The sequence below is a fragment of the Serinus canaria genome, chromosome 4 (assembly GCF_022539315.1).
Source record: "Serinus canaria isolate serCan28SL12 chromosome 4, serCan2020, whole genome shotgun sequence".
Taxonomy (NCBI): Eukaryota; Metazoa; Chordata; class Aves; order Passeriformes; family Fringillidae; genus Serinus; species Serinus canaria.
Window position 1 is genome coordinate 2508096 of NC_066317.1, and position 25411 is coordinate 2533506.

Consider the following 25411-nt stretch of genomic DNA (forward strand, 5'->3'; position numbering starts at 1 on the left):
TAATTTAACATTGAAGATAAATTATTATTGTGAGAGTATGATGATCAAGTGGTAACAGCCACAAGCTCTCTTTAGTATTTAAAAATATTTCTATTATCCTGCTCTGTGAGATGTCTCAAGCTCAACTGTCTCCAGGATTCTATAACAGGACAGAGAACAGATTCTGCCCCCCTTAATCAATATGTACCTATTTAAAAAAAAGTGTAATTCAATCCATTTCAATTAAATAGGCTTCTAGGTAAATTTTTGCTCAGTCATCAAAGTATCAAAATGAGTCTATGAATTAATGCACCAAATTCCTTTTTTTCATGTGAGGTTCACTGGGAATGCTGATTAATTAAGAAACATTCTTGGGTGATTATTCCTGTTTCATCTCAACTTGGTTATTCTATTTGTTCTACTTAATGCATTCTATCACATAACATCATTGTAAAACGTGTACACAGGCATCAAAAGGAAATTATTATCTTCTCCTTCATCCCCGTGGATGGCACAGCAGTCTGAGACAGCAGGATTCCTGCTGTATTCTTTGGAGTTTAATTCAGCATTTCAGGCAGAGCACTGGATGCTGCTGCATATGAAATGATAAGGTGCTGCTCAGAACTGAGAGTTTTACAAAGGCTGCTGTGCCCACCCAGACCCCTCCTGCAAGGTCTGTTCTTGGCAGAGAGAGAGAGCAAGGCCCTCTGCTGCTGTCCCTGCAGGCATCCTGGGACAGACACCACCCTCAACTGCTCCATGCCACTCCAGAGTTTTTTTCCCAGAAAAGCTACAGCCCTGATAATATGAAGAACAGCTTAAACTGGGAAAAAACCCAAACTCTAATTTGACTTTTCAACAATATTGCTGGTTTTCTGAGCTGACATTTACTGGCAACAGCAGTGGCACTGAATCATTAGTGAGAGGAATAACCCTGCCTTGAAAGGGAGGGAGGGCTGGCAGCCAGGAGATGCTCTCTTCTGGGTTCTGCAAAGTTTTCAGCCTGAGCATCCCCACTGACCTCCAGTCCTTTTGTCCTTCTGATACTCTGATATCAGTTTCTGAGTCTATTCTGCTGCTCATCCCTTTGAGCAGGGATAGAACCCTGCCTGTTGCACAATACAGCCAAAGTTCAACATGGGCTTCTTAGTCCTGATAAAAGAGGTGGCAGGATGCAAATGAGCCTCACCCTGATGCCAAACCACTTAGAAACTGGACTTGTTAAAATACAGAGCTTACAGGCACCTGCTTATTTACAGTGATTGCCAGCAGTCATGTATGAGTTCTGTCACATATTGCTGGCTGCTGGATTTTCTAGTTCCTGATATTTGATTCACCTGAGAAATATAATATCAAAATCCCTTTTTCAGAACTCACCACAATATTCTCATTCAGTTTTGATCAAGACAAAGGCACTGTGTGTGGTTCCCAAAGAAATAATGGATGAAGATCATGAGGTACTGCATTAACCTGGGTCCCACAGGACAGGTTCCTGACTGACACCACCGGGAAATGGAACATCTTTGTTTACTCACAGGAGGGATCCCACATGGAAAGGAGCTGCTTTCACTGCCAGTGTCTGAGTGGATGTAGGTGTGCTGTTATAGCACAGGGAGAAGAGTGGGGAGCAGTGTTGCAGGGCTGTCAGTCAGTTCTGTGACAATTTTTAACTACCACATCAGAGACAGCACACACTCTGTGGTACAGCACTAAAAGGGGAAGTAAAATGTCTGCATTCAGAGCACCACATGTTGGAACTCAAAAGAACAAAGCAACTTCAGCAGGTACGTGACCAGCTCACTGTGACCCATGGCTGGAAAGGACCTCCAGGATGGAGTCCAACCAGTGACCTGACAATGACAATTCAATGGCTAAACCACGTCCCTAAGTGCCACACCTACGTGTCTTTCAAATCTCTCAGGGATGCTGACTTGAGCTTCAGGTGGTTCCAGAATGTGACAGTCCTTTGGGTGAAGATATTTTCCCCACTATCCAACCTAAATCTTCCACTGGCACAACCTGAGGCCCCTCCCTCTTGTCCTGTCACTAATGGTACCTGATGAAGCTCTGTGGTACCTCACAGGGATTTCTCTGCTCCTGTACCAATGGATTTGAGTTGCTACCTTCACTCCCTGCCCAAATAGGCAAGGGCTAGGAGAAATGTAAGGCTCTTCTGTGGAGCAGGAATGGGATGGAATTGGAGAACTCTCCCTGTCACACCTGAGGGCTGCAAGATGCCATGGCACAGATGGTGTGAAGCCCCCTCACACCACCCTGCCGCATTTCTCACCCTCCCTCACCAGAGAAGGGAACAAACTGGAGTTAACAGGGGACAGAGGTTAACAGCACATCTGTTTCTAGGCCACTGTGCAATGAATAATGAAGAGATTTGGAAAAATGCTTCTTTACTTCCCTCTAAATCCGGCTTAGCAAAACAAGCAGTGCTCTCTTGGATGTCAGCGCTGCACTCGCTAATCCCTCCTACCTCTCATTCACACTGCTCCTCGCTCACATTCTGCTTTGCTGCTGCATTGAGGCACTGTCCAAAGGCCTAGCAGCAACTGGGGCTGTGGTGCAATATCCCTGGGAGTAAAATGGAGCATAAAATTGGTGCCTTACTGCTGTTGGTCCCACAAAAATCTAGAAGCAGAGTCTCTTACATGTCTAGCAATTATGTATAAAAGCAGACAAAGCTTACATAAAGCACTTGCTATAAAATGTTAATGTATTAATGAAGCTGTGCCTTATTTCAGATGCTAGTAGGTGATTTTGATCCCAGACAAAATACCTCAAAAATGACTCATGTAACAGAGTGAGCTGGATAAGAGTAAGTGAGGTGTAAATGGGACACACACAAAGTTTTGAAAGTGTGCATTCATCATATCCAGCAACTCCTAATACACTAATGGAACCTGTGTAGAGATACCATCAGCATTGTATGCTGCCTTCTGTGGGGCTTTGTCTCCCTGTCTGAAAACATTTATTTAAGTAGAGAGATGTTAGCATCAAACACCCCATGAGAAGGGATTTAAGGGCAAACACCTCCCAGAAAATGAGGATCACTCATTAAAAATTGAAAATAAAAGCTATAAGTAGTGATTCTTTGAGAAATAATAGTTGTTCTGGAGAAAGGGAAACACGTTTAGCATTTATCAGTGTGTGATCACAGAAAAGCAGGTCCTGCATATTTGGTCTCCAACCCCAGGGTTTCCAGTGGGAAATGTATTTGGAAAAATATAACAGCACGATCACAACCGATCTGTTCTTCTGAAGCACAGTTAACTCTGTGGAAAGTTACTCAACTTGTGGCTTCCAAATCACTTACATCCTGTCCAGGTTGTGAAATTATGTATTTTAGTGGTTAATAGTCCTAGCAATAACATCAAAATTTACAAAATGGTGCAATGCTGAACAAAGCATCATCAGTTAGAATCTGTTCTTGTTATTTTCAACATTCTTCTCTAAGTGGGAATAAAATTTGCATATTGTGGGGATTGTAAAGGGAAAAGAGGGAAGGAGAAGAGATAAGAATCAGGCATGTTTTGCATTTGTCCTGAGTGAAAAAGCTAAATCTTTCTTTTCCCTTCAGGAGCCAGCAAGGCTAAAGGAGGAGCAGATCAGCCCCACAGCAACTCCCTGACACTGTGTACAGCGTCTGTAGCAGCTAAGACTGTACCACAGCACAGAGGTGACGAGTGGTGACACCACCACAGAGCAGTGGCTGTGCTCAGGGGAAGGGAACATGTCAGGAACACTGCTGGAACCACAACATCTGCTCGGCTTTGTCTGCAGGAGACTTTGCCATTCCCTAAACAAATCTGTGGGCTGTAGCTCCAATGGGTCACACAGGAGACAGGAGCCAGAGGAAGCTGTGAACTGCAGGGAGCCTGTCAGCTCACATTCTTATCTCTACTGTCCCATTAGACACAGCAATTAGTACAGCATTAGTAACTTGTCCCACCAAACAGATAAATCAGCATCCCTGTGTACAGCTGCACTAAGTCAGAGCAGTAAGTCACTGCCAACTTTGAATATATTGTTAGAGCACTGGGCTCCTGCAGGATCACCTCACCAGGTTTCTCACAGGAGTGGGTGCACACTACAAAACACATTTTCAACTTCTTCTACAAATATGCCCCTGCAGCTTAACCACACTGCCTTGGCTCTTCATGAACTCTCCCCGTTGGCTTGTTCAATATCCAGCACTTACTGTATTTGGAATTCTGGTAATCTGGCTGCATGACTATAAAACTCCTCAACAGTCCATTTCATGCCCTGCTTTTCACGAGCAGTGCTCGACAAACTGCAGGACCAACTTCTTTGCTATTATTTATGTTCAAGTCAAGCATCTGCTTCTCAACCCCAGGCTTAAGTCTGTGTGTTCAAAATCAGAATGCAGGGGAGGTGACTAAAGAGTCAGCAGCAGCAGAATGGGAGAGCAGCAAAAGGTCTGTAAAGCCTCTGCCTGTACTCCTTGGGAGCCAAAAGTCTGGACTAAATATGGATTCTGGCTCTGACCTGGAAGTTTCTCCCATATAATCTCTCTTATATAACTTCTCATATCATCTACTTCCTGAAGATGGAAGCAGGGCTGATGGTCACTGGGGAAACTGCAGCCACATCTCCTGGTAAGGAGACTACAGAGAAACAACGTAAAAGAAAGAAGGGAAAGATGAAAAATCCATAAAAACCACATCAGAATCAGAGTGGAACTTAGTGATTCCAAGAGGCCTTCCTCTAATGAGTAACACTACCCAAAAGTTTAAATTAAGCCTTTCATTATTTTTTTACATTTTCCTTTAGAACTTTCAGGAACAGTATTTTAGACATAGAGCCAATATAAAATCAGTATTGTAAAACCAAATAGACACTAATCTAAAAATCCAGATAAATCCAAAAATCGGAATTACCATAGCCAACAACAGCGTAAAGGACACCATGAGTCAGCTAACAGGCAACAAAGTTTCCTCTCAGGTTTTTACTGCCTGGAAGTTCAGATATTTTTTTCTGCTCTGGGGAGTTGTGGTGATTTGGGGTGATTTTCTTTGAAATGTCACTCGAATTTAAACACTCCAGTATATTTTCTGATGTCGCTCTCCTCCTCCCCCTTTTCCCTTGCAATTACATTATTATACCAAAAAAAACCAACAAAAAATCTTGTGGCAAACTACTTTTCTGCAGTTGGTCACAGTGAGCATAGCTTGGACATGATGCATCCATCTAAGAACAATAGAATAGGAAAGAACTGAATAATTGGATTTGAAATGGCAGACATGCTGGGATAGCTGAGGAAAAGCCACGGCTGGACACACTTTCTCTGGAAATATGCAAGTTCAGTTCAGTTGTGGGATGGGAGAGGAAGTTTTCTGCTGGCTCTTCATTTTTTTTTTTGGTATGTTACATAAGCTCCCTTTCCTCTTTACTTTTATAACAGCACATAAATATTTTATGAACTATGGGCCTTTGAACTGTGTTGCTCTGACCCATTGACTGAGTCTCATTTGCCTCTCTGAAATTGCATCTCAAGTGCTTTGAGAAATGCATCATCCCAGGCTGTCATATAAAACCCAACATAAACCCCACAACAGTAATTCTGTTTGTTGCCAATGCTACAAGTCAACTCCAAGGACAATAAATTTCCACTTAATGCTAATAGCAAGGTTGCTGGAGACATTGGCATTCTGATATATTAAAGGCATAAAGTGCAAACAGCTTTTAATTCATTCTTTATATACTTTTAGTTAGCCACCCCCAAACAAAATGTAAGAAAAGGAAAAAGTGAAGAACAGCTCCACTTCTGGTGTGGAGTAACATAAATCCTGATTTTCACCAGCAAAATAATGCCTAGGTAGGTCTATGGATCTTACTGCATCTCTGGAGTTATCTGTAGGTGCCAGTGATACTCACACCGTTCCAAGGCAATCCCAGGCCAACATCTGGTGCTTCACAAAGTGCACAAGACTTCCTAGTATTGTGGAAAAACAAATATCTAATGTAAGGCATTTAAGCTATTTACCAGTCCAACACTGGTAAATAGCTCTGCATTGACTACATTTTCTAGAATCCTCCAATCTGTTCCAGTCCAGGAAAAGAGCTTTTGTTTGGGTTTTTTTCCCTTCCCCCTCCCTTCTTCCCATCTGTCTTCATTCTCATTGCTATGGGATGAAGGATGAAACCGCTTGCTAGAAAACACAGCCAACTGCAGTTCTAGGACCTAAGCTGGAAGGCTTGGTTTGACAAAGAAACACCTCCTCCTCTGCTGAGATTACCTGTACTCCCTGTACAGGATCTGAAATTGCTGCTCCAGCTCTTTCCCAGTTGGACTCCAAATTAAGACGTTAGCCTCACCATGATTTAGAGCACTTGCTCGGGAACAAACCTCATTTTTATTTCATTTGCTCCGGAAAAATCTCTCATCAGTATTCCTCCTGAGCCTATAAATATCCTTTGCATCAGCCACATTTTAGGATTTGATGTGCTGGAATAACAGCCTCTCTGGGTCACTGGGGTTCCTTACTGGGGCCATGGAATCACAGAATGATTTGGCTTGGAGGGGCCTTAAAGCTTATCCAGTCCCAAGCCCTCTGCAGTGGGCAGGGAACCTTCCACTGGAGCAGGCAGCTCCAAGACCATCCAAGCCCTACTATCACCTATATTACAGCTAATAACATGGCTCATTACAGCTGCAGATACTCTGCTGGTACCAAACACAATAATGGAGCCAACAAAATAAAGAGCTGCGTATGATGCCCATCCATTTGTTTTTCTTTTGCTTTTCTAGCTGAAAACATTTTTTCCTTTATTCCTGCCTTCCCTAGGGATGAAAAAAAGAGAAGAAAATTCTCATTCTCTTCTTGAATCTGCAATTTCAAGGTGTGTTACTGAGACAAGAAAATGCAACAAAACAACAATCTGACAAAGGTTAAAATTTTCAAGTGCCTGACTACTATGCAGCTCTTGATCAGCCTGTAGATGGAAGAGATAAATTTGAATTAAGTAGCTAAACAAATGGAGTCACACAAAGCACACGCTGCCTTCTAATAAACCCCCAAAATGCACACACATTATTTCATGCTCTCAGCAAACAGAATTATTTCTCCCACTCACTCCCTCAGGAATGTGCTTAAAAAATTGTATTTCTCTCTCCTTAATAACTCCTACGACAAAATTCTTCCCAATTATGACCATGGCTTCAGCTGCTTTTCTAAAGGCATTTGATGGCCTTTCCCCACCTGCAGGTAGTTTCTTCTCTTGCAGAGAAGTGACAGAAATGAAACGCTGTGCCTGCACATTTCCATCCTAAAGCAAGCTAGCAGCTGAAGCAGCAAGAAAGGATTTAAGACCCAAGATATGGCAGTGTGCGTGGCTCAGGGACTCCCTCCGTGTTCGTGGTGACAATCACAGGTTAGAGAATCACATTTTCCTTCCCAGAAAAAGTTTTGCCGTTGGCTGAGGCGCCGGTTGGCCTCTTGCTTGACTGGCATTATCATCCACCCACCCCAATAACGCCATGGTTCCTTTCTTCCCTCATTTCCTTAGATAATGGATTGATGAGGTGTGAATTCAGAACAAGTGCTATCAGCAAATGCAGCCTGGGCAGGCTTGGCTTTTTTGTACCAACACCCGAGTGCCATAAATAGGTTAAATCTTCCCTGTCAGTGAAGGGAAGCAATCTGTTCTCTCCCTGCCATGTTCCTGGCATGCCAATCTCCAGTTGTACACACAGACACAATCCCAACAGGGGGGCAGAAAAACGGAAGGAACACACAGTTCAGCTGCATTTAGAATTTTGTGTGTTGCTGGGTGCATTTCTGTTCTGCGTGTACTTCTATCTTCGAGCACCTACTCCTTACCTAAGTGGACTGTCTGGGTTTACCTGGATTTATTTAACTAAGCAAGTTATTTAAGAAAATCCACACTCTTATTTCTAGGAGGTATATCAAATTATAGCTTCAAGGGAATGACATTTTGTATTTAATGAATTATTTCTGGTTTAACCATGGCAAAACTGTGTGTATTCAATAAAATCCTGGGAATACAGGCTTCACTAAATTTAGGTGCATCTAGAAAACAAACTGAAGATGCATCAATGTAAAAATTAATGGAAAATCATAGAATTGGAATAATGGAATGACAGAATGGTTTAGGTTGGAAGGAACCTTAAAGATCAGCTGGTTCCAATGCCCCTGGTATGGCAGGGCCACTGAGCATGTTACATTCCCAGTCCCTGATGCTCATATGGAGCATCACCGGCTTAACAGGATAGAAAGGCAGAGGAAAACAGGGAGCACACCTTCCCACACAGGCTACATACATTCACTCAGCACAGGCTGGGAGATGAAGGACACTCACTGGCTGTCTTTGGCAAAAAGAATAAAATAAAAAATAATAATTAAAAAAACTTCAAATTGCAATTTCTGAACAGTAAGAACAATGAAATAAGTCTTGATTTACACTGAGTTTTGTGGGGAGACAAACTGACTGCAATTCAAGCATTGCTGTGAAAGCCCAAGTTGCTGAAAGATTTCTTTTAAAAATGTTAATGCAGGACAATACTTTCAGTTTGGATCAGGGTACTACAGACCAAGTTTCTCTACGGCATCAGCAGCTGATAAGCCTCGAGCAGACGGCAGAGAAGAAATATTTTAATTCCACTCCTGCCTGGCCAGTGTTGCACCAGCACCAACTGTTTCAGACACTTCTGCAGAACAGCAATATTTGCAAGTGTTTCTTCAGAAATGTGCAGATTTAATTCCAAGTACACAGGACTGTTTTGACACCATTTATCAACTGCTCCCAAACAGATCAGGCTGGGAGCACACTTGTTCCATTTGCTAAATTCAAAATTTCCCTTGTGCAAGCCAAGGGAATTAGGCTAGACAAGGGTGGGGGTTTTCTTTGTACACTCTTGCTGTGTGTTTGCAAAGCCAAATACCCTGGCCATGGACAGTGGTTGCCAGAAGACTGAGTTCAAGTGAGACAGCACATTTACTTTCCATAACAAGAAGAGTTGAGCAGCAGACTTTGCCTCCCCAGTAATGCCATTTTATAAAAAGAAACTGGCAATTTATACACACATATATATATACACATATATATGATATAGATAGATATAGACATATCTTTTATGCTTTACTCTGGCAAGCAATTATTTTTCCTCCCTTCTTCATCATAATCTATGGATTTTTGGCAAGGAAGAAACCCTCATGCACAAATAAGAGCATGCATGGTTTATTCTCAAAACCAAAATCCAATTCACTGATAACAAGTGACGATTCCATTTTGCTGCACGTGACTCAAAAGCAAATAAAGGTCATAATTCTAATAAGAACCTGCATTAGCTATAGCAGAGCAAACAGCTGGAGCGTGCCTAATTGGTCGTCTCCAACCTTTAAAACCTAATGAAGGCCCAGCAGTAATTTTGTAGGAAATGTCCTTGCTGTTAAACACCATACACCTACCCCCAAAGACCCAAAAGCTTCACATGGTCTTTTAAGAAAATGTCTTTATATGTCACTGTCCATTACATCATGAAATTGGTCTTGGCTCAGCAGAGAAGCAGGAATTTGAAGGAGCACAAATGTATTTGTATTTTTGAATACTGGAGCTGTAGCTGCCTATTAGTTTTCTGGCCCTGCAGATGCCTTACCAGCACCTTGATTTGCAACACAGACCATTTTTTGTGATGAAACACAATCCAGCAACTTCATCTGCTTCACACCCTGTGAAAGACAAATCCTTCCTTGCACACTGCCACAATCAGGATTCAGATGAGGACAGCCTGGATTCCAGCTTGTTCCAGCCCTGTCCTGTAGGCCTCAGCACAACACCACAGCTACAGAGGAGGCTCTGTCTGCTCCTGTGGGAAAGTGCCTGCCTCGTTTCTTCAGAGAAATACCCAACCAAATGAAGATGGAACAATCAGCCTATTCTTATCTTTCTGTAATACCTGCAGGTGACATCCAGAGACACTCCAGCAGAGCAGGATGCATGGACACTGGCATGGGTCATTGGACACTGGAACGCCAAAACTTGAGATCATTATTTTGTTTGATGAACCAGAATACAGAGAAGGGAGAGCAGAAACACTTCAAAAACAAAACAAACTCAAAACACATCAACATCCAAGACTCCAAAAGCTCAAGGTTGAAAATGCCATCATGAAAAAAAAACATTTTACTGTGAGGAGGTGAAGGGGTGAGCCTGGCACAGGTTGCCCAGAGCAGCTGTGGCTGCCCCATGCCTGGAAGTGTCCAAGGCCTGGTTGGACAGGGCTTGGAGCAACCTGGGATAATGGAAGGTGTCCCTGCACATGGCAGGGGGACCAAATGAGCTTTAATGTCCCTTTCAACCCAAACCATTTTATGACATGCCCATATGATTTAACTAACCCTGAAAATTGATTTGGCAAATTCAAGCTGTAAAATGAAAAAATTGGAATAAATATATTTAAGCTGCAGGCTTTTTCATTCCTAAAGTACATCTGGGAGGAATTAGAAAAAGCAATTTGGTTAATTACATTTTGAGTGATTATTTTCAAAGGGGTTATGAATATATGTTTAAGGTGAAATTTATACAGAATAAATTCCACGACCTGTTCAGACTGCAAATTTGCACTCATCAAACTGCTGCACTGCCTGTTGGAGAGCTGAAATTCAAAAGGAAATTGGATTAGAGGAATAACCTGAGCTGAACAGGAGGCAATTCACTTACAATAACCACAAAGCAGTGCTTTTGGGGTCAAATAATCAATGGCAGTAACTGAAGTTTCTTGCAGAAAAGAAGATCTGGGGCTTGCTGCTAGCCCAGACTGAGGGTGAGTTGTCAGCGACTTGGCGCTGTGGAAAAAAAGCTTTGTTTTATTGGGACCTACACGAGGGGTTAGGGAAAACACGACACCCTGCTTTAAGTAAGGCAGTAACACACAGGTTTCCCAGGTCTGTTGGAGGAAAAGAAAATGCACTTGCTTCATATCCAAGCATTGAGAAAGGGGGCAGAGCTGCCACCTGGCCATTATCCTGTCATGGGATGGCGAGGTTTGAGTGCACCTCGCCCTGTGCTGCACAGCATGTGGGGGTTCTCAAAGGAACCAGCCCATAAGGATGATCAGCCTGGTTTAACTGGCAGATCACAGCTGAACTGGCAAAAATAGTACAAGATCTGTTGTTCTTGTGACATTCCCTACCCATCAGCAGCGGAAAAGCCTCACACACTCTCCCATAAACAGACGCTTTGCCCAGATTTTCTGCCGAGGTAAATTGATGCCAGTAAAGGAGTTGATGTGCTGCCTTCCAATTACTCAACTGTGAAAATATTTCAGTAACTTTGGGATTGAGAACAAGATAACAAGGCTGGACTGGTCGAACTTTTACAGGAACACTGTGTCCTGTTCCTGATGACATTCCTCACTAAAAAATAGGCCCAGATATAAAAAGTCCAGAGGAGCATATTAAGAGCCATCAAAGGTATATAAACCAAGGTCTGTGTGGAAAGATGGAAAGAACTGAATTTACTCAGGCTGGAAAAGGGAAGAGCAGAGATGTGATAATAGACTCAGATGTACAGATTTATCACCTTTTGTAGAAAAGTAAGTTCTTCACCTGAAAATTGCCAAGAGATCAGAGGCTTAAACTACAGGAGGAAAGATGGAAGTTAGACAGTTTAAAAGTTATCTAACATAAATTACAGCTGAGACTGCCTGGGGAAAGCGTGGAAATCTCTGTTGAAAGTATCTTAGGAACAAGTTATTTTCACATACTTAAACAGTATTTTTTAATGATTTCTTGAAGAAGGAGATCCATGGTAATTTACTAGGATTTCTTAAAGCACTCTTTTCTTGAATTTTCTGTGGACACAAAGCAACGAATGCCAGTTTGCTCCCTCCCTTCTGAACTGTCCAGCAGCAAGGCAGTCAGCTCAGGAGCCATAAGGACAACCACCCAGAGAGCACCATCCATTGGGTCCAGCTGGGATTCTAACACAGGAGAAGTGGATCCACAGAGCTCAGCTGGCAAACCCCAGCTCTCCAGCAGCATGTGGTGAATTTGTACCCAAAGCACAGCTCCTCCTGCAGGAGCCGGGAGCAGCCAGACCATGGCAGAGGCAAGGACGCTGTAGGTGCTCAAGGGAGATCTGCTTTGCTGGAAACACCTTGCTCCCAGAGCAGCCTGCAAACCCCACTGCCACACAACTCCCTGCAAACCCCGGTGCAACACATCTCCCTGCACTGCTCAGGCAGGCTGGCAGTAGCAGAGAGCTGAATTCCAGGGCTTGGAGTAAATCAGGGAAGCATGGCTTGGTTTGAAGGGTGAACGTAAAAGGTGAATAATCTTGCCCATATATCACATCACATCACTTATCATATCATGTCATATCTAATTAGAAATCCCTGAACTCCTTCCAAGTGCCTTAGGTTTGTTTTCTTTTCCAAACACTCCTGCCTGGGAGTAGCACAACCTTGGTAAAGTTCCTTCTCCTCCCTGATAGTATCAACTTTTCCAGTTTTAAAAGACAATGCTGATGGAAAGCTACATGGTACAAAATTGAACATCTATTAGAAAATCTCCTTTGACAACAGTCTTTTTAACTGTTTCAAAATAATTTCAGAACTGTGCAAGGAGTATTACCTTTTATACCCCCTGAAGTGCATTTTCAACTATGTGATCAGCTATAATTAATCCAGCTTTAAAATACTGATAAGGAAAGTATAAATATTATTTCTTTATGCATACAAATCTTTACACATGCCAGTAACTGATTAACAGGAACATAACTTCTGATTGTATCTGAAAGACACATCAATCTGCTCTTCATCCAAAAAATATCTGAAGAACTAGAGAACTAAAGGGCAGGCTGAGACAATTCATTCTTGTGGAGAAGACTTGGTTGGCTCTTCCTCTGCTTGGTGCCAGAGACAGGATAATGGGGAAAATGAAGAGAATGGATTTAAGTCTGGCAGCCAAACTGATTGGCCTTGGAAGCAGAGAGAAGACTCTGAAAGGACATCCTGGTGGGCTGGGGTCCAGGAAAGCCTGGAAGCGGTTTGGGAGGCTGCAAATGTTTCAAACTAATTCTGGAATGACCTGAAAGGCTTGAGTGTTTTCTGGGGATAGTGTGCAAAAAGGTCAGGGAGGCATCCTGAAGGACAGGAGGGGAGGGTTGCACAGAGCACCAGTATTACTGCAGATACAATAATTTCCTGTGGTTTTCCCTCTGAAGGATGGGAAGCTGCAGAACGAACTGGCAACCAGGTCAAGCTAATAAATAGTCCCATTCTCTAAAACACACACCTCCATTACCTGAGAAACACAAACCAGCCAACAGCTTTCTCCGAGCTAACTGGGGAGCAAAGGGATTGCTCCCCACTTTACCCATGGGTGATGGGCACCCTCATCCCACAGGAAGGGTTTCCAAACACACAAACATGGGTGAACGATTGCAAGGGCAGGAAGTAAAATCTTGGTTGTCTGACTCACTGCTTGAGTTGTTCCTCCTGCTTCTGCTCCCAAATACATTTATTGTGGATATCAATAATTTATTGAGGAGCAGAAATGTCCTCCAAGTACCCCCAAAACCCAACTATGACATGAAATCATTTAATACAGAAATGCTCCACTCTGGGTTTTTTTCCTTTTGCAATATCCCAGGCTGCATCTTGTTCATAAAGAAAAGCAAAGCAGCCCACAAATTTCATTTAGCATTACCATGACTCACCAAGGTTAATGGTAACAAAATAAATGTTTTTGTTACCAAAGTGAGCAGGCATGACTCAGGTATATGGAGGATGCACGCTGAACAGTAAGAATCATCTTGATGTTATGGTTTTTCAGATTCAAAAGCACTTTTTGAATAGGGAAAGCTACATCTCTATATACACATGTATAAAAGATCCCATTAAATCAGTTTACTGGGAAAGACAGGGCATTGTAGGAGGTAACAGCTGAAATTCAGGCTATTAAACCCCAGTGCACTTCCAGGTCACATTTAGCAGGAAACATGAAAACAGAAGCTGGTAAGAATGGAGAGGGCCATAAACCAAGCAGCAAATACTTCATTTTTTGCCTAGAGTACTTCTACAGGGGGAGAAACAACACAGAAATAAGTTGTTCCTTCCTCCCCTCCACCAAGAATTTTATTTTGACATGTCAGAACCATAAAATAATTCAGAAATTAAGAATTAAACAGACCACAAATCAGAACTAATGTGGAATGATGGTAGGCAAGTATGTACAATAGCAGAAAAATCTGCTTTTTAGAAAAATGAAACAACAGGCTGAAATAGCTTCCTCTGAAGGCTCTTGAAAATGGGACCATGTTAAAATCAAGGAAGGAGATGCCATTATGCTGTGGTCATGAACAAAGTCTCTAACTACATCAACTGGCCCTTTAAAAGAAAAAAAAATAAATATAAAAAAGTTCACTAAACAGTTTTCTTTACTGAAACTGACAACATGGTAAAGTTAGGGAACTCCCTAACAGTCAAGATTCCAATTTCTTGAATACTTGGCAAGATTTTTTTATTTCCAGGAGGAAACAAACAATAGAGAAGAGTTTATAAAGTCAGTGTGTCCCTGATGTGTATGTAAGTTGGCACAAGACCTAATTCAGCAACCTCCAGAGGCCCCCTCAAACCCAGTTTTCTGGGACTTTATCAACTCTGATCCATGGCAACTAAAACAGGGTATTCAAAATATGATGGTAAATGTTGTTTTGACAAAGTTTATTACATTCAGAGAGGTACAATTTGTGAGGCAACAGTGGGTCTATTAGAGTATATTTAGTCTAAAGATACTACAGTGCTTCCCCCTATCCTGAGACTAATTTTCTCCTTTCCCTTCAGCTTCCCATTTTCCTCAAATTATAGTGTTTCTTCAAATTTGTAATTTTCTGCCTCTTCAAAACAGAAGGGAACTCATTTCTCATGAGAGCTTATTATCACAGAGATCGCCTCTAAAGCAGTACCTTGGTACCCACTTGTGTTCTATAAATGCTAAAAAAAAACTACCTCATGCTATCTCATAATGGGAGAAAATTCTCTTCCAGGGAAGGCATGCTTTAAAACTCATAAATGGAGATAAAAGTAGACTGAATCAGAAAATGGACACAAGAGATTTGGCTAGAAAACAGCTAATAATCTGATAAGAGGATGCACTGGAATTAAAATGTATCCCAAAAAGCTGAATTATTATTTCAATAAAATTACAAAAGGAAAAAAATTGAATGAAAAGCCAAAGTAATTTAGTTTGAATCCTGCACTTCCAACCAGAGTGCCATGACAGTGAGAAAGCTGCCATGGCACAAACATCCTCAGTAACCACTTGTTTAAGTGTAAGAAAAACAAGGACTAGGTTTGGTTTCCACATGTGAGATTTCTGCCCCAAGGCTGAAAACAAAGGCTCAGGGGCCATAACATACTTATGGTATTAATAATGTCTACTTCAATGCCTGTTATCTAATATCTGCAGAGATGCATTTGAGAAGATAATTTCGTGTTTGAAGCAGATGAAAATGTGCCTAATTATCCCAGATTTGTTTTCCAACTCCAGCAACATTCTGTCCCTCTAACCTCGAGCTTGCTAATGTGTTGATAACAGCCTGAATTAATAAGCAGGTGATAGCTGACACCACCAATTAACGTAGTACAACTGCAGTTGAACTAGATGGTGAAACATATTGAACTGCTTTCTTATTATAAACCAGCATGTACAATAAAGTACCCCATTTAAAATTCTGCAATTTCATCACAGGCCACAGAGCTATTTTAGTCAATGCTTAAAACACCTTTTGTATTATTCCTTTGCATTTGTTACCCACTAGGACTGTCTTGGGTTTTCTCTCAACTCTTGCTATTGCATTCCAGCCTCCTAACTTAGAGAGAAGCTGAGGTCAGCAGCCAGGTCTTCTGGCTTTTAAGTGAGAAAACCAATAAATTGGGCAGCTTAGATAAAACACTTACTGATACAGAGAAAGCTAACACATCCTACACAAGATCACTCACACAGGTCCAATCTTCTTTGCCTTGTGCTATTTATAGTAATTGAGAAATGGCTGCTGAATTACCTCCTTCATTCTGGAACAGACATTCTAGAATGGAGCAAACTCAACTCAGCACAGAAAATCTGACTATGAATCAATGCAAAGCCAAGCAAAAAATAAGGGGAGAACAGGAAATCTCAAAGACTTTAAACCCAAAGTGTGCAATAAAAATTCAAACCCTGAACTAAGATACACACAATTGGGAAGACCAAGCCCTGGGTGTGGTATTATCACTCACATAAGTGTCACATAGACAGAAAGAATGTGGACAGATTTTTCCCTTCTTCTGACCTTCAGCTCACTAATCTGGAAAATCTTTCTATGAAATGTAAAGTGTCTTATTGAAAACATTAATTTAATTTGTCCCATTTCATTTGGTCCAAATCCTTTGACAGGAAAGCTGATCCCATCTTTTAATTTCCAGTTCTATTTTCAGACAGCCATCTCAGGTTCCCACTTGATTCACTTAAGGGTCTCATGAAGAAGGAGTAACAGTGAAAAGGGAGAACTGCACAGGAGTCCATGGCCACCACTCACCCAGCTTCTTGCCACAGGCAGCACTACATCAATTACAAAGCATCTATCAGGCACAATGCTAAAAGGGCTAAAGTCCTTCATTACTTTAAGCTTCACTTTTCCATGGAATATAATTTCTCTTTTACAGCTGGAACACCTAACAAACCAAACCACAGGATAAAAGCCTATTACAAGCTCTTTGGAGTACTGATAATTTACAACCACGGATTTCCTAAATTTATTTCCAACTATATTTCTTTAGCTTACTGTACTTTGCATAAATTGGAAAATGAAAAACAAAAATCAATTTCCACTACATAGTTATAGATGTCAGGCAATGCTGTTTGTTCCATGCAACAGACTTTGCCTCTCAACCAATATTCTTAGAGGCTGCCAGAAAGTGATGCAAGAAAAAGTTATCACAACCTGTCCTACACTTTGCTACTTCCTGCATGTGCTACTTTTATCTTGATTGCTCCCATGTAGTTTCCCTTCCAGCCCTGCTCTCCACATGCTCCTCTGTGCAGTCAATTAATAATGACAATGATATGGACAGACCTCTTGTAGCTTAATACCCCAGAGCAGCTCAGTACCTGGGTCTAATTTCCCATAGAAAAGAGGAGAGCAAAGAGAGGCAGAAGAAAATAAAGAAAAATAAGTCCTTGCATTGAATTATTTACTTGTTCTCCATGTGTGCTTCATATATATGTATGTATGGACAATGTCATGCTAAGTGAAAGACATAAGAACATGGAAAAAGATACCTCAACATCTTTGGCAGCCGTCCCACAAACGGTCCTGAAAGAAGTCAGCAGAAATAAACAATGACATACTCCAAGAGTTATGAGGCCTAGAGGGAAAAATCTTGAAAAATTTCAGAGAAAATGAGGATGAAGAAAACAGGAATTTCTAGGAGAAAACTGAAATTAAACCTTCACACAGCATTTTCACTCAGAGTGAACGCTGAAATAGTTTCTGGCATTTAGTAGTGTTTTATTCACACCATGCCTCAGAAGGCCTTCTGTATTAATCTGCACTTCAAATGAGGCACAGATGAATCTGAGCTGGAAGAGACACCATCCAACTCAACCCTTGTCCCCAAGGTAGACTCAGCTACATGATGTCATTGCTGACATATCATTCCTAATGACTGCCACTGGAGAAACCCAATTTCTCAAAGCCACTTTTTCTGGGGTTTCACAATCTCTACATTGCAGGTTCTCCCTCTGATCTGACCTGGAGTTTTCCTGCTCCAGAAAGTCCCTCATTTCTTGTACCACCCAGCATGGCAATGAACACACATGATGCCCCTTCTCCACACAGCTTTTAAAATACCAGAGGCTTAGCACATCCCTTCCCATTTTTCTCTCCTTTAGACTAAACAGCTCCATTTCCTCTGATCCTTCCCCCCCCCGGGTTATCTCCCTGAGATATCAGATCACCCTTCTCTGGACACTCTCCAATGACACAGACGCTGCTCTTGGAGAATGATGCCCAAGTTTGGGCAAAAGTGCTCCAGCCATGGAGAAGAAGGGCTCCTCACAGACCTGGCAGGCCCCACATTCTCACAAACTCATGCCATGTTTGCCTTTTTTGTATCAGCATGACATTGTTGATCTCACACCCAGTGCATGATGCACTGTAATTCCAGCTACTTGGCTGAAGGAATACTGTCTAAGGAGTTGATCACCATCCCCAGCCTGTTAAATTTCTTCCTGCTTCAGGAATTCAGCAGAGTATCTTCTATTTATCACTGCTGGCTTTAATTTTGCTTTATTTCAGATTATGTTTCTGATTTGTCAAGATGATTTTCAGTATCACTACAGTCCCTTAATGCTGGCAGGCCCTCCTCTCTCACCAGCAAATTTAATCAGAACATTTTATTTCATCATCTCAGTTCTTAATGGAAACACTGATCAGAATTAAACTCGGAGCACTGACTGCCAAGTCCCTTTACTCCAGAGCAGATAAAGTATCAGGTCACCTCTTGCTACTCAAGGCTGATATTCTGCAGCCCTGATGCTTTGTCAGCTACAGCCCAGGGAATGTACCTAATGGAGTGTTAGATATGCTTCCCAGTAAGGCTCCAGGACCCTTCTCTGCAGCTCAGAGCACAGCAGGTAACTTCCCAGTCCCACACTGCTGTACTGGCTCCTTCCCAGAGAGCACCCTGCTGGAACTGCAGCCTGGGCCAGGATGCAGCCAGGAGCAGGGAGAGGGAGAGGAGGCTGACCCTCGGAATAAGGATTTCTGCTTGCCTGAAGCCAGCTACACTGCCTTCAACTCAAAGTACTTAGCCCACTCCTGTTTGCCAAAATAAGTCTTGGTTTGCTCAAACATTGTCATTTTTAATGCTGAACTAGGTATCACTACACAGGGATGCCCAGAACCATATGCCTAACACATATAGCTATAAATATATGTTTATAAATGTGTGACATTTCTGAATTAGGTAAGAGATCTAATTACTTATATTATAGTAACACTCAGATTATGCTTACTGATTTTACAATCTATTTCTGTCTGCTTTGGATGAGCAAATTCTCAATATTCCATTTTATCCCAGGGGAATAAACAGGATTTATTTCCCCAGACTTTCAGCATTTCCCAACATCTTCCATCTCTGCATTCCAACCGCAGTGCAAAGCTCATTCCCGAGATTAGTGCAGGCCTTCCATGACTCAGAAAAGGAGTTCAGATTCTCACTGATCTGCAACCCCAGCTGTGCATCAGATTCTACTAAGAGAGATCCCTACTTCTGAATAGATGAGGAACCTTCCTGTGGCTCAGGTGGATTCCAGAGCACACCATGGTCCCCAGGCTCCAAGTCTGATGGTCAACAGAAAACCAGGAGCCTAGAGGAGGAAGCAGGTATCTAAATAATGCCAAAAGCATTTACAGCATACTATGTCTAGATTCCTTCTTATCAGCCAGTATTAATTGTCAGATTCCTTTGCTAAATTAGATATTGTTCCAGCAAATACCCCTGCATTGCATAATGCCTGCTGCACAGAACTGGGACAGCTACCCCAACACATGCTCCTCCACACTTATAGGCCTTCAGCCAGGTATCTCATTCTGCTCAAATTATTTAGGTTTTGAGGCATGCCTGATACTTTCAAGAAGGAAACAACCACAAGAAATACTGTATCACACAAAACAATTCATCTGGAGACAATTTATGTCACTCACAGCCAAGCCCAATGACAAGCACAGGTTTAGTCCAGCTGTAGGACGTGGGAGAGGCCGGGCAGCGTCCCAGAGCTGCCCAGGGCAGAGCACACCCTGTCACCCAGGTCCCTGCTGCCATCCCAGCTGTGCAGCTGCTGTGCAGAGCTGCTCCCTCACCTCCCTTCACAGCCCCAGCACATCACATTGGCCCCCAGCCCACTGGCTCACGCCCTTCTTCTCCATTCCTGAGGCTCGGCTCAGCTGCAACCCCCCACGCACACACAGAAGTCAAGCCCAAAATAAAAAGCTGTAGAAGCCAGCCCTGCTAGTGGCCTAAAAGCAACAGTTTTGGATGGAGTGAATGGGGAAAGTGACAATACTGGGGAAAAGCAAGGAATGAAGTAGCCAAAGGCTCACACACAGGATGTGAGAAAGCAGATAGGGACTCAGAAGAGGTCAGGACAACAAACTCACCAGCTGCCAAACGGTGGTACAGCACAGGGAGGAAAAATACTTCTGCCTCTTCCTTCTAACATGTCACCTAAAGCCTCCCTCCCTGTACTAGATCACACACAGGACAGCCACCAAAAGAAGGGTCTCTTTACTAACATAGGCCATGGAGGGGCTGCCTGGAGACCTGTGAAGAAATTGGGCTGTTCAAAGCCTTCTCCAAAATTTAAGTTCCACTTGGCAACCTGAGTCAGTCATGACTCTGATTTACCCAAGTCCCTCTGGATTTCACTGATCCAACAGGTTATGTTTGGAACAGGTTTTAGTTCAAGGGGTCCATGCCCATGGCAGGGGCCTGGATTAGATTACCCTTTAAAGGTCCCTTTTGACCTAAACTATTCTTTAGTACTATGTTAAGCACTGGATGTGTATTGGGAGGCATGAAGCATCCAGGTGATCCTCCAGAAGATGAGCAGGTCATTAGCCTGGAACAAACACATTTAATAGCCCAAGAAATAACAGCACTTGTCCCAGATTAGGAGTGCCCAAATCCTGGCATTTTAATTAAGACACCTCTTCTAAGAGGGCATTAAAAGCAGTCAAAGCATTTATCTTCAGCAAGAATGGAAAGAGCATTCTCTGAACCCACCTTGTGAGTACTCTACCCAGCCTATCAACCCCTCACCAATCCCTCCCTGAATTCTCACTCATGAGAAATAGTTCACTCTTTACAGCTCCTTTTACCCTAACGTAGAACACGATAAAAAAAAAAACTTCTCTAAGGGCTTCAGACCAGCAGACCAAGAAAATAAAGACGAAGTATAAGCAAATTTCTTTTTTCCTATAAAAGTTTCCAAAACCAAAGCAGGCAGATTTGCAGAACCATTTCCGCCTGGTAAGTCAATGAAAAGAGCAGGGCTCCTCAGAACATGCCTACCTTTTACTGCATTTAAACAACGATCAAAATAGTTAAACTGAGTCACAGTTACTAACTTGTACTTTTCTCATGTTCAGACAATCTCTGCAGCCTCCAAGAGCCAGAGCAGCACCCTGGTTCCACTGGAACCCGGTCATCCCATTCCTGCAGCTGCTGCATGAGTCATTCCTGTGCAGCATGACATTGCCTTTGTGAAGCACTGCTTCCCAAGCCATCATGCTCCGAAAGCTGGCTGGCTACGTGCTGCTGGCAGAGCTCCTGGCCTCCAAGCGCTGCGTGCCTCCAAAGACAGCCGAGATGCACCGAACTACCCTGGCACCCGTTTCCCTCGCAAGCCGCTGCTTCAGCAGCCTCAGGGCAACTCCGTTCTTGTGAATGAGGAGGTGCCTGGAAATAACTTCTGAGACACAGTCTGCACAAAGAAGTAAAAATAAAACCCAAACAAAGACCTGTGCGGAATTCTTGCTCTAGATAATGTGTCAGCTCTCCATGCAAATCTCCCCGGTCCAGCAAGTCTGGGAAATAGACCGAGACTGGGAATTATCTCCAGCTCTACCATATGGAGATGCGAGACACCAGGCCAGTTGCTTGTTTTATTTAACATGTGTTTCTTTTACCAGCAGTATTAACATGGCCTTGTTCCTGTTTATACTTTGGGAAAGGAGAAAATAAACTTCTTTCCTCTCATTTTGTTTTGCTCTTTTAGGAGTTCCCTGTTCCTGTCAAAGGCAGTTAAGCTAAACAGAGACAAGGAAGTTTTGTTCCAGAGTAAATGTGTCCACACTTGGAGATTTGGAAATTGTTCCTACAGTTCAAATGCATAAACTCCCCCCCTTAAACCTCATTAACCTTCTGATGTAAGAAGGCCCTGAGGTTGGGTAATAATTTTGTTAGCAGACCACAGAATAACACAACTTTAAGGCAAAGCACATGACACCCACCCAGAGCTCTCACCAGTTAGGAGAGGGCACCTATTTTAGAGGCTTAGGAGTAAAGTTTGTAATTGTCTGCAAAGTGGCAAAATCGATGCTGCTCGCTAGGAGGGTGCTGAGTGAGCCTGACTCCCTGTGTCCATCCACATGAGACACACTGGGACACCACCTCATAAATGCAGGATAACCCTTGGAGAGAACCCACACCAAGACAATGCCAGTGAGACCCGTGAGCCAACTGCAATGAACACAGAGAGGAGAAAATGAAAGGCTGGCATTTGCTCCTCCTCTGAGTGCCCTGGAAATCACAGAGCAAAGCAGAGCTGCTAGCTCTCAGCAATAGCAACGTTACTTGACAACCAGCACGTCTGTCAGTGATGCTGTAAGCACCAACGTGCTCCAGCACTCCACGGGGCAGCTCGCAGTGCTGAACCCTCCTGCCTCCCACGGTGACAGCTTCATTTTGCTGTTTCAAACCTATCACACGTCCGTTCCATTCAAGGGTTTTCAGGGAACCAGAGAGGCACCTTCTGCCCATAGGATAACCCAGACGTGAACCTGCCAGGTTCGCCCCTGCTCTTTCCAACAGGGACAGCTTTTAGGCTCGAGAGGCGAATGATGAAGTAGTAGCAAACTTACTTTCCAGTGATCAGTTGGCTTCTGGATGGTGTACACATGGGCTGGACATAGTAGTTCTCCAGCTTGACCCCTTCGGCAGCCAGCTTGTCCAGCGTGGGAGTCCGGATCTCGGACCCGTGGTACCCCACGTCCCTGAAGCCCTGATCGTCGGCGAGGATGAAGATGATGTGCGGCTGCGAGCGGGGGGCGCCGGCCGCGGGCTCCTCTCCCAGCAGGTCCCCCGGCGCCTCCCCGGCACCTCCCCGGCGGCTGCCCCAGGCCAGGTAGCCGCAGGTGAGGAGGCTGAGCAGGGACAGCCCGGCCAGCACCGCCGCCACCATCCTCCCCGGGCTGGGGCGGCGCGGCCAGCGGCGCCCACCGCGGGCCATCCACCGCGGCGGGAGGGCAGAAAAACAGTAACGAAAAGGAAATAAATCAACAAAAACCCAACAAAGCCAGGCCGCCTCGGGACGGGCAGCGCCCGTCAGGGCTCCCGCCGGGCGAGGGACATCGCAGCCACCCCAACTTCGGCAACTTCAGCCGCTGGAGCCGGTGCCGGGCGGGTGGGCAGGGCCCCGCCGGGGGTCACAGCACCCTCGGCCCGCCCCCGGCCCCGCGCCGGGGCGCCGCTGCCAGCCCGTCCCGGGGCCGCTGCCCATGGCGGGGCGAGCCGGGGCGCCCCGGGACGGGACGGGACGGGCCGCCCCCCGCCCGCCTCCGCCGGCGCTGCCGGGCCGCGCCGCTCCCTCCCCGCTCCCTCCGCCCACCCTCGCCGCCGCCCCCGGTGGCTCCCGGTGCTCGGACCCGCCGGAGGACAGGGGCACCCCGGCCCCGGCAGCGCCCGCAGCCCCGCACCTCCCTGCCCGACCCCTCCGCAAGCCCGGCTCCTGCCCCGGCCCGACCCGTCCGCAACTCTTTTCTTCCTTTCCCTCTCCTCCCCTCTGCCCGCCCCCCGCATCCCAGAGGAAAACCCCCCACCCCGTTCGGCCGCCAGCCCCAGCCTCCCCCCCACAGCGAGGTGGTCCTGCTCCTTCCGCCCTCTCGGAATATTGATTGTTTTAAGTGTTTCTGACTTGGCCACAAACATCTGGAAGGTATGAACGTACCGGATTTGTTTCCAGCCACAAAACAGCCCCAAATCCCAAACCCTCCAATTCTGGCGAGGCTGTGGCAAACGCCAGGAATGCGCCTTTGCAGAATACAATCACTTTTAAGAATTTGGGTTAAAGTACCAATGTGCTGCAGTTGCAAAATACAACTTCGCCCTGCCCTGGAAGACACCGAGTCAAGCAGAAACTGATATTCACACACGATTAGGCTGCAGTAAATCTGCAGGTCTGACCTGTCTAACGTGAGTCAGCATGAACTACTCTTAGTGACACCAGGTTTTATAAAGCATTAACTCTTAAACAGGAACTTGGACCAAGCCCTCTAGTTCCTGCACCTCTGTGCTAAGCTCCAGCTGGTCGCTGCCAAGGGACTTTGCAGATCCCTCTGGGATCCCTCTCGGATTAAAAATAAAGTAGTGCTGTCTTGAGAGAACTTTCATTTGTGTTGAATCTAACTGATTCAGTTCACATCAGGTTGTACAAAACTGTCCCCACTCTAAAATTTCCATTGAAAAAGACCTCTTCAGAAATAACTAAGTGTTATGCTGAAGTTTTCAATGCTTCAGCAGGAAACAATGGAAGGAAAAGCAGATTTAGGGATTTCAGTGTGCTAAGTAAGAGCTTGTTCACACTGAAAAGTGATACAATAAAGTAACAACTGCACTAAAACCCTTTAGAGTTTAACTTCTGAGGTAGAACATCTTTTGAAATCACAGCACATTAACACAAGCTCTTAAAAAAAAAAAAAAAAACACCAAAACCCTAAACTTAAGGAAATGTGACATTTTCATCTACCTTCCCTGCCCATGGCAGGGGGGTGGAATTAGAAGTTCCTTCCAACCCAAACCATTCTACAACTCCTTGAAGTTACACTTCCTTTAAAAGAATTTTCTATTCCAATTTTTACTCCTGCCTTTTCCCCATGCTTAGAAGACCAAAAGAATGTATGTAGACACTAAATCCATAAATGGTCAAGTACAAACCAGATTAGTGATGCCATTTTGCCTTTAACAAGATATGATCTCCTCTTAATGTAAGCTGTAGTAGCACCACAGACCCAGGCAAACATCAGACTATCATAAGAGGTATCTGATCAAATGTATATATACATATTTTCTAGCAGTAGAGTAGGAAAAAATATTATTAACAAGATGCCATAGAACAGCTCCATGAGGACAGGAGGAGAGCAGAACCTGTGACTTTCCAGGGCCCCATGAACCATACCAAGCCCAGTTCGTCCCCACCCAGCTGCAAATGAAAATATTCGAGGGCAATCTCTGCCAGACATCTATAAACTTGACCTTCTCTCTTTTTGGGCCTGACAAAGCTTCCTTTTTTTTCTTTTTTTTTCTCCCGCTTTTGCAAAAACAAAAGTAGGCTTATGTCAGCAAAATACTCAGCTGACCTTCAAGCAGAGAGGCCTTAGAAGATAATGTGCTATTAATATTCTACTTAAGGAAATATTTGTAGATGCTCAGAAATTGTAGCCAAGGTTTATAGAGCCCATTCAGGATGCTCAGTGAAAGGAACAGAAGAGTTGTGAAAGCTGGAGGAAGTGTTTTTTCCCTGAGGGGAAAGAAATCCTGAACATCCATAGGTATTTAAACTTGAGTGCAGTGAATACATTAATTCAAACATACACTAGTTAAAACTGAATTTAGCAC

At 43.9% G+C, this 25411-nt stretch overlaps 1 protein-coding gene across 1 annotated transcript in view; it reads right to left on the minus strand.

Annotated features, from left to right (window-relative positions):
• Nucleotides 1-23203, minus strand: part of ARSJ (arylsulfatase family member J) — a 33982-nt gene extending 10779 nt beyond the window's left edge. Inside the window, exon 1 of the mRNA XM_030239614.2 lies at nt 22660-23203. Coding sequence (XP_030095474.1) covers nt 22660-23027 — 368 coding nt within the window. The 5' untranslated portion in view covers nt 23028-23203. The remainder of the gene's footprint in view (nt 1-22659) is intronic.
• Nucleotides 23204-25411: the final 2208 nt, after the last annotated feature.